At 36.2% G+C, this 10,517-nt stretch overlaps 1 protein-coding gene across 2 annotated transcripts; it reads left to right on the top strand.

The window, feature by feature from the left end:
• The first annotated feature begins 5,897 nt into the window (after positions 1-5,897).
• On the top strand, positions 5,898-9,513 carry LOC18052106 (small nuclear ribonucleoprotein-associated protein B'). Of its 2 annotated transcripts, XR_002907226.1 has the most exons (3): positions 5,898-6,920; positions 8,963-9,047; positions 9,176-9,513. XR_002907226.1 is itself a non-coding variant. In XM_006448745.2 (2 exons), the coding sequence occupies exon 1, from the start codon at positions 6,058-6,060 to the stop codon at positions 6,916-6,918; it is 861 nt and encodes a 286-aa protein (XP_006448808.1). In that variant the 5' UTR covers positions 5,898-6,057; the 3' UTR covers positions 6,919-6,920; positions 9,176-9,513. The 2 variants fall into 2 exon arrangements, 1 of the variants encoding a protein (XP_006448808.1); XM_006448745.2 differs by lacking the exon at positions 8,963-9,047.
• The last annotated feature ends 1,004 nt before the right edge of the window (positions 9,514-10,517 follow it).

Genomic DNA, 10,517 nt, shown 5'->3' with positions numbered 1-10,517 from the left:
TAGAATTTACACCTGCACCCTTAATTTAGACATAGTTTATATTCCCATTAAACTCAAAAATCTGTCGACAACAACAAAATGATATTAATTCAAATTTTACTCAACAAAAACCTAAAATGAATTCAAGAAATATGATATGAGATTTCATAAGTATGTTGAATTGAGATCAACTGATTGGTAAATCTACATGAAAATAAAAAGAAATAGAAAATTTAGTAAAAATTCAATGTGTGAGATTTTTTTTTCAACTTTAAATCAGAATTTTGATCTAAAAAGAGTTGATAGGGACTGAAGAAAAAAGAGAGGTGTGGGACATAATGGCAAGTGAGTAAATTAGTGTCAATGAGTCGATCAATTTTATTCGGTTCCATTAAAATCTAAATGGATTGTTGTGTTTCCACGAACGATGGTGTTTAGCTAAGTTGGTTTTGCTTCTAAATTTGTTGCCATGTCTTTGAATTTAGGCATTTAACAAACCACACACAAGAGACAGGAGCATGATACATGTTCTTAAAAATGAAAGACCAAAAGCACCATTACATTTAAGGAACTGGCTGAAAGATTGAGTTCAATTTAGCCTTTTCCAAATTTTGGTAATTTGCTGAAATAGTAACAATAAATCAATATTCTTTATTTTAACCTCACTAACGTTGCAACCACTGCAATCCGCGCGAGTTTAATCAATCTCAGCCTTCAATTAGTAATCTAATGGCAATTTGCATCTAAGCCAATTGTGGAGAAGCCTATTGACAACTCATCAGAACACCAACAATGTGGTTGCGAGCATGATTGTGGAGGAATTTGAACAACAATTGTTGAAGAAGAGTGAGGTTAATGTTGAAATAAATACGAGTTTTATACCCTTAATCTTGCATTTCCAAGTAAACACATACTTTAGGTAAATTTTCGAGATTTACCTTGATCATCCATGAATCTAAACTTGGAAGCTTGTTATGGAGCTTCTACTAAGTTGCTACAGCCTTGATCTGGCTTATGAATTCTTGGTTCCTTCACTTCAACTCAAGATTCGGGCTTCTTTCAAAATTCACTGCACACGTACACACGGGAGAGGAAGGGAGAAAAGTGCACTGCACTCATGTCACAAATTCGTGAACAGTAAACTTCTAATAGGTTGAAGTTACTTAAATATTGTGGTTGAGCTCAGAGACCTCTCATGTGTTAATACAAGATTGCCCATCCAATTATGAGCTAAAATAACACAATTAAGGATTATGCTTGTCCATAATAGACTACTGTATACGGTATGTCAAAATCAGACTCATTAATACAATATTTGATCACTTAATAAATGAGTTGTTCAATATTGCTCCTTAATATTTGACATCAGTCACGTATTAATTCGATGAAATATAGAAAACAATTAGAATAATTTATGCCAGTTTACAAAATGTGATAAATAAATCTAACAGTTAATGGTAGTGAAAATGAAGAGACGGTGAAAGTGGAAACAAAAGTTCTAATGAAGTTGAAGAAGTTCTTATTAGGGCTTATAGCTTTATCATTGGTGATTCCATTGGTTATGATTCAATGAGGGGAGCTATTGAAAGCAGCATTTTAGACCAATAAATACCCATAATTTGTGCAAGCTAGTTTATGGTGCCCGCTAAGGTGGTGGCAAGGGGCAAGATTTATAACTCATATGAGTACTTGTTCAAAATATGGGATAGATGGGAGATGATTATTGAGAATTTGAGGTCAAACAAGAAGACCAAACAGCAACAGGAGATGAAAGATGAGAACAATGGCACATAGTAACAACTGACTTAGAGAGCGATGAGTTTATTTCATAGACATGCATAGAATATAGAAAGTAAATAATTGATTTGATTTGATTTGGAAAATATAAATGATGGAATATCAACAGTGCATTGATTTCAATTGTTATTCATTAATACATAAGGTTCCTTTCTAATTTAATTTCGTTAATAATTAAATAATTTTTATGCATTTGCCAACATCATGATAATAATTTTTAAGCATCTGCTAACATCAGGATTTTAATAAAATTGTTTATGGTATGACATTTAGGGAGCTTTGCAATGAACTTGAGTGGATTAAACGTCTACTTATGATATTTAGTGAGTCTTGAGGAAGGAATTAAACCCTCGAGTAGTGAGCTTGGAGAAAAGAATTAAACTCTCACAAAAGACGTCTATTCATGACATTTAATGAGCTTAACTTGAGTGCATTAGATGTCTACTTATGAAATTTGGCGAGTTTAATGAGCTTTAAATAAAGGAATTAAACCCATGGGTACCGAGATTTAGGGAAGGAATTAAGCTCCAAGGAAGGAATTAAAACCTCACAAAAGATGTCGACTCCACTCATATTTAGTGAGCTTAGTGAGTTTTGAAGAAAGGTGAGAGTCCTTTTGGAACACCAGAATAATATTGACGGAATTTTTCCAAAATTATAAGAAAAACTATTTTTTTTTACCTTATTTTTTAAATAAATTCTCAAGAAACTATCAGAGCCTCACAAGGGCGTTGGAGTATTGTTAGGGAGTACTCCCACCAGCCAAAGGAATGTCCCAAAGGGGAAAAAACGGGTTGCTTTTGGAGAAAAACCCAATTTCTCTCCTTGGGCCTCAAAGCCAAAGGTTATAGCATATCAGTTTGGCCTCTTTTCATGGGCCTTCTTGGGGGTGCTTTAGAATTTTGACTTATTTTTCTGCACGTGCCTTCCCACAGGCAACAGGATGCCACAGGAAAAAAATGAGAGTCATTTTAGAGCCCCAGAGTAGTTTTGGTGAAATTTTTTCCAAAATTCAAAGAAAAACTATTTTTTTCAGCCTATTTTTGGAATAAATTCTCAAAAAAAAAAAAGTTCCCAAGGAATGTTCCATGGGAGAAAAACCAAGTTGCTTTTAGAGAAAAAGCCAACTTCTGCCCTTGAGCCTCAAAGCCAATGTTATAACACACCGGTTTTGGCCTTTTTTTCATGAAATTAAAACCCCGAGTAGTGAGCTTTGAGCAATGATATAAACCCTTCACAAAAGACGTCTACTCCACTGACATTTAATGAGCTTTGAGAAAGAAATTAAACTTCCTCAATACTTTTGTGGGGTTCAAACCTTTGCCCTTATAATTGGGAGGGAGTTGCTCTAGCCACGAGGCCAAATGACATTCTTAACAAAATCAATTACAATAATTTAAATGAATACCAAGATCCTACCAATGTTATTTTCTAATCAAATTCAATGTTATTTTCTAATTAAACCACGAAAGAACAAAAGAGGGAGTATTTTGCATCAAAGCATTATAGAGCTCTAACTCCCATTTGAGTTGGAGTGTTTTAAAGGATATAAATGAGGATACTTCTTCACACATTGATGATGACATGACGGGGTGTCATTTTCTTCCCGAGGGATCCAAAATACATTTATTCCCTGTAGAGGAAAACAAAAAAGAGACAGATTAGGCGTAGAATCCACACATTAGAATGAGAACCCACAAAATCACAAGATGAGGAAACTTAATTATAAGAATAATTTCATGTATTTTGCCATGTTCAGTGAGGGGTGGAAGCTGCTTCATGAAGCACTCTACATCTTCTGGATCAACAATGACAGGCATATTAGGCTTAAAAAATATCCCGTTACCAACTACCACCAAGATAGTCACCTAGAAACAAAGAAATTGCAAATGGAGATAAAGTTGCATTGAATTTCCTGACGTTGAGTTTCATTCTAAAAGAACAAAACAAAGCTATTTAGCAATATGGTAGTGATGATTAATCAACATTTTGATCAATAGTACTCATAGTAAAGACATAATCTACTAACAAAGACTTAACCTTACCACCATGTACGTGACTCTGTGTGGATTTACTTTTCGGTAACTAGTGATTCTTCCATTTTCCATGGGTAAATTAGCAACTGATTCTACACTCAAACTCATATTCTTCTTCTCCATAAGTATCTTGAAGTATTTCTCTGTATCTTCAATGTTGTCTTCCACTTTCAACTACAAGATTGCAGAAATGCTTTGAATGGATTGTAATAAAACAATGAACCGCCTCACAAATAAATATAATACACTGAATCAGAGATTAGAAAATAAAATGCTGCTAGAATCTTGATCTAAATAAACAAAATTAAAGTTTGGTTTAAGTGGACGCCTCTCTAATCTAATGTCTATTCAGCTCTGGCTTGCAATTTACAATTGTCAATTCAAGTAACAAGCAAATGTCAAAGAGAATGTATTCAACTTGACAAATCACCAGAGAGCCAAAATTTCTTATGCTGCAACAAGGAATCTGTTGTACCTGTAACCATAATAAATACACGAAACTGAATCCTTCAATATTAGCCTAATATATTTATTTACTTCTAAGCTTCCAAGGAAACAAATTGAGTTATTGACTCTTGATCACTTTTTGGTTTTATAGTATAAAGCTAGAAACGAAGAGGAAGCACAAGTCAAATATTGAACATGAAGTTGTTTAGGAGCTTCCAAGAGTCCCTCACAAGACACAAGCCACAAATACAACTTTTCCAACAAAACTATGATTTATTTATTAAAAGATTGGAGAAAATTCCCTAACTAAGACAATTTGGGATAAAATTTAGGAATTTCCATCGCTGCTTCTGGTTAAATATTTGCTACATTTTAGAGTTTATTTTTCAATAGAGAACAAAGCCAACTAGATGGTTTCAACTATCAATTATGAAGTTAACAATGTTAAGTCTAACAAGAATTGAGAGGCTTTACTCATCAATATACGCTTCCAATCATCTTTGTTAGTAGTTCTTGTTGTACAAGCAAGTTCCTTTTGAAGACTTTGTCCATGCATCACCAACAACGCCTAATGAAAAATTCAACGACAGTAACCGGTGGTTTGGCTAATAATCGAGATTGAAAATTCTTGACAAAAAAAAATAATAATAATTCAAGAAAACTTGTACCTGGAGCTTGACAACACTTTTTTGTTGCCAGAATGCATAAAACGCATTTGCAAATAAAAATGAAACCGAAGATAGCAACCAAAACTAGAAAATCACATGGATCAACTTTAGTGACAGAAACTTCTTTTTCTTCACCTTTCTTCATCACTACAGACGCTTCTGCACGGTCCGAAAGGCCAGCTTTGCTAACTCAATGAAGAGGTTAACTCACTTGGATGATGATTTCGCCAGCGAACCCATCTTAGCAACCGAAATAGCCAATGCTGATTCAGGACGGCACATAGCCACCGCTATAAACAAGCAAAACATCACGATCACTGTGGCCTGGACTCTAATCAATTTCAGTGCTTTCAATATTGTGTGGATCCCGTGATGATTTTTATTTTTCTTTTGATATGTTAGATTTCGAATTGCTGCTGCTACTACTAGTTGTACTTGCAAATTGTGCTTGTGCCTCCCATTTAGAAGGGTCCCAAACAATACGTTTTTTGGCAGTTGAAGTTGAACAGTTGATGAAGCTTTTCACTTCGCCGCCGACAAAGAATCCAGAATTAGCGGATTTCATGCAATGAAATTTGCCATCAAAAGTTTTTTGTTTGTTCTTTGACAGTAACAACTGATTAGCTTTGATTACTATGCTAATTGCCATTGGAGCCGGATCCTATTTGATCTCTCTTAATGGTGTGTTCAGAAGTTTTAAAAGAGTTTTTTTTTTTTTGGCCTGATAATACGACGACGAGGGTTTAGCAAGTAGCTCTAAAAGTAACCTTGTGCGCGTATTTAATTGGGGCCTAGTGTCCGGCTTTGAAAATAAAATTAAATCAATTTTAAATACCAATCGTAATTAGAAAAACATCAAGGGATGTGAAGGAAATAAACCCTGTCTTTTTTATTTTTTCCCGAAAGAAAATAGTTGAGTCGCTTTCACGGACAAACCGGGTTCTGGACCCAAGGCTCCAAATTTAATAAATCTATTCGACCGGCCTGCTCCAGTATCCCAAAACCCTAGAAAGTAAAAACCTCTCTCACTTCTTTCTCTTACACTTGGGTCTTCGATTTGAAGCGAAGAAGACCAAAGAGAAAACCAAAATCGCAGCAGCAGAGTGGGCAAAAACCCTAAAGTCAACACAATGTCGATGTCAAAGAGTTCGAAGATGCTTCAATTCATAAATTACCGGATGCGCGTCACGATCCAAGACGGCCGGCAACTTGTCGGCAAATTCATGGCTTTCGACCGCCACATGAACCTCGTCCTCGGCGACTGCGAAGAGTTTCGTAAGCTTCCTCCTGCCAAGGGAAAGAAGAACAACACTAACGAGGAGCGCGAGGACCGCCGCACTCTTGGCCTTGTCCTTCTCAGGGGCGAAGAGGTAATTTCCATGACCGTCGAAGGCCCTCCTCCTCCCGAAGAGTCACGTGCCAAGGCCGTGTCCGCATCTGCCGTTGTTGGCCCTGGCATTGGTCGCGCTGCTGGTCGTGGTGTCCCCGCTGCTCCCCTTGTTCAAGCTCAGCCTGGCCTCGCTGGCCCCGTTCGTGGTGTTGGTGGGCCCGCTCCCGGCATGATGCAGCCACAGATCTCGCGGCCGCCAATACCACAACTCTCCGCTCCACCAATGACTTACCCAGCTACTTCAGGTGGACCCCCTGTGATTCGACCGCCGGGTCAGATGCCGCCTCCTGTTTACCCAGGTCAGGGTCCACCAATGGCGCGGGGTCCACCACCGCAGGGGCCGCCACAGGGTTTTGGTGTGAGGCCACCTCAGCAGTTCCCTATGCCGCCTCAGCAGTTTGGGCAGAGACCTATGGTCCCGCCGCCGCCTGGGCCGATGATGAGAGGACCTCCATCTGGCCCGCCAAGGCCAGGGATGCCCAACGCACCTCCTCCTCGTCCTGGGATGCCTCCTCCACCTGGTGCTCCTGTCTTTCGTCCGGGTATGCCACCTCCTCCACCAAATGCTCAGCAGCAGCAGCAGAATCAGCAACAACAGTGAGGGTATTGTTTCTATTTCGTAATCGCAATTACTCTGGATTTACTGTTTGGATTATTGTACTTTCTTTGCACGTTTTTGATTAATTATTGGAAAGCTTATATGTGATATTGGCAAGTTGATGTGGCTGTACATTGCTACCTTGTTGCAATGATATGGGCTATTATCTTTGTGTGTCCAATTATTATCTTCTTGTTCAAATATGTTTTCTTTTTAAAATATTTGCTATTATCATAAAAAATTAACATGCTTTGTTTAGGGATCAGCTTTGAGAAATTTAGATGTTCAGACTTGCATTTGCAGGTCCTTCTTTTTCATATATTAATTTTAAATTCTCTATGGATGTTTAATTTTCACTGGATCTATACCTTTTCTTCCATGGTAGTTATTCTGTGTATTTCTGATCAATGATGCCGTGGGTGTGTTTTGTTTTACTTTTGTCTCTGTTGTATCATGTCTTGTCCCCTTTTCCTAGTCCAAAAAAAAAAAAAAATACAAGATAGATCTATTCTAAGCATTTAATCCTTGACAAACACTTGAGAAAATGAGATGGGGAGATGACATATGATAGCCTGACTTGAATGGTGCTTCATAACTTTTCCATATATAGATAGTTCTGCTATGAAACCTAACATTACTGAAGTACAAGTACATTAATTCTCCTTTCTTTCTTTCAAGTTCTAGCTTCTGCTGTACTTTGATATTCCTACCCATGTATTTTGGGTGCTAGTGTTTTTGCAGTTGCTTTTGTATTATGTCTTCTCCGTCTTCTCACTGAAGTATACAATAGTAATGTGGTACGTTTATTCTGCATTTCGCTTGACCTCTGCAAACTGTATGGCATAGCAATATGGTTGAAAGTCTAAATAATATACACTAGTAAATATCTTCTATTGTAGGCAAAATTTCTGGGTTTTGAGATGCTTTCACACCAATATGTACTAGTACTTACCTTCTCACGAAGGCTAGATATTCACAACTGTCTGTAATTTAAAGACTCTGATCTTCTTACTTAAATACACTTTAGATGTTGGTCACATAGTAGTTTTGTCATGTCTGGCTCTATGTTTTCCTCTGATGTCATCCCTGATTTGTTTAGAATCCGGAAGAAAGATATTTCGAAAGCATTCATGAGGCCCTCATTAGCGTCTCTTCTAATTAATGGCTGTAAAATTCTGTATCTCTTTGGCAATGTCCCAGCGAGGGTCCAAAGATATTCTTTAGGTTTTCTGAGGTGTTTGATTGCGGTGTCTCAATTGTGCCTTATAGTCTAAAAATGCAGTCAATACTTCTAAGGTTGCAAATCAGCAAGAGAAGCCAAAATTTTGCCATAAGGCCTTCTCTTTTTTACTATGCTGGTAGAGAATATCAAAGGACAAACTCAGTTTTCTTAATTGTACTCCATGGAAAATTAGCCCCCTCAATTAATTTACTCCACAAATCAGAGGCCATGACGTAGAATAGAAGATGATTAATGCTTCAGTCACTTCTTTTGCACAATACAACACAAGTACGAATTGGCACATATTCTTGTTATTCCCTTCATAACCATATTTTATTCCATTCATAGCCATATAATGAGAGATTTCTAGTAATTTGACACTTGAGGTTGTGGCGCATGATCAAACACTAAGTATTTTGCCCTGTTTCGTTGGGTATAATGCCCAAGGAATTTTGGGTGTAATGCCTTATAGCTACATTACATTTTTTATACTTTTGTGAGTAGTTTTAACACTAGAGACCTTGTTTATACAGCATCAATGTTAAATCATACAAAGCCCCGTCTTTGATAACCGTAAATCAATCTGTCACCATTTATATCCAAACACATTGAAAAGCTGCCAAATAACTGTCCAAAATACTGGGATGGCCTGCTACGTTTGTTCCTTTTGTTAGTTATCTACCACATTCGCCAACTTAATTTGATAATGAGCTCTCCACGTTTTTCAGTTTCCATTTGTTATTTTTAGTTTTTATTTTAACAGTAGAAGTTCTAAATATGGGCATGGTTCCAAGTTGTCTTGTTGATTATCTGAATCTCATACAGTCATACTCCGCAAATACTTTATGGGAGCTTGGACAATATCATTAGCGAAGTTGCCATGTTCTTCAACTTTTGGGGTTACATGCATGTACGTGTCTTGCATTGTTGTTCTACTAAGTTACTGCAATGCTTTTCTCAGTTTTGTTACCATAGTTTTCCTTGTATATGAACTATTTCTTGATTAGAAAATGACTTGCATTTTCTTGGTTGTAGCAGGAATGGTGAAAGTCTTGCTGTGAAGGTTCTTAAATCAGAATGTTCCTAATCCCACTTAAGCTGGCTTTGGGTTTGCTTGTGGTTTGGACTAATACAGACCTTTTGCACCCCGCTTGGTTGAGGATTTTGACGATGTAATTGGTAGTACAATATGTTATCCTGGTAGTTTATTGCCTGAAAAAGAAAGAATTGCAGTAGACAAAATATTCTGGCAGTTTAGGTTGTTTAAGTGAATATGAAACCTATTATCATTCAGTGTATGTAGGTTCTCTCTTCCTGACACAAATGGTTTGATTTGTTGCTTAATCTATGGCTTTGGCTCTCTTCTCTTTTTTTAATTTGTTGCATAATACAAGGACTTAAAAACTTTTCAACATTCATCTCATATTGCTTATTTATTGGTACTAAATAATTTTTCTTTTACTTTTTCCTTTTTTAACTGTTGATGTATGTTTTTCATGTAAAATCAGTTTGTTTTGTTTAATTTTTTGTTGAATTATTATTATTATTATTATTATTATTGGCTAAATTAACAATTTTTGAACTTATATGGTTCAATGATTGTGGTATTCGAACAATTTTTTTGACTATTGTGAACACCAACTCTTTATTCAAATGGAGTTAGTATTATATTTCTCCTTTTTTTTCCCCCGGGGTCCCGGTAACCTTTTTTAATAGCTATTGTCAGAATAAAACCAAGCTTCGTAATTCGAACTGGTATTGTCCTAATTCTAATACAAACTGTTTTCACTCGGCTAAATTGGAGTTCAGCAGTTCGAACCCCCACAAAAGTATTGTGGGGATATTTTTTTCCTCAATTAAAAATTAAGTGAAGGCAGTTCTCTTCCTTAGCTATGAGTAAGGAGTGGACATCCCTCGAATATTTGTGAGGATTAAAATTTGGGCAGACTTTCATTAGTATTGATGTAAGCTGGTCCCAGTAATAGTCTGATTTATAAATATCAATTATATTCTCATATAATATGCGTTGTAATTTGAGTAATAGTCTCATATAATAAAATAAAAAACAAACTGTTTTATTTTTTCTAAGTTAGTGTCAAAACAGCTTGCATTTTGTTTGTATAATTTATCTATTGAACCATTTTACTCCAAGAATGAATTTGGCAGTCGTTTTTATTTAATAATGAAAATTTGCATTTTTTTTTGTTAATTTCCTTTGATGGTTCGTATAATTGTTATTTCACCAAATTCCAAAACCTGCTCTTTTATTAATAGCATGGTATTAATTTTCTTATCAATAAGAATTAGAATTTAAACTCTGTACAATAAATTTTATTATTTTAATAATGGGGATGGAGTTCGATCTCTGAACAGCAAATTC

Source organism: Citrus clementina, unplaced genomic scaffold (assembly GCF_000493195.1).
Source record: "Citrus clementina cultivar Clemenules unplaced genomic scaffold, Citrus_clementina_v1.0 scaffold_2, whole genome shotgun sequence".
NCBI classification, from domain to species: Eukaryota; Viridiplantae; Streptophyta; class Magnoliopsida; order Sapindales; family Rutaceae; genus Citrus; species Citrus x clementina.
This window is presented reverse-complemented; position numbering and strand designations above follow the sequence as displayed.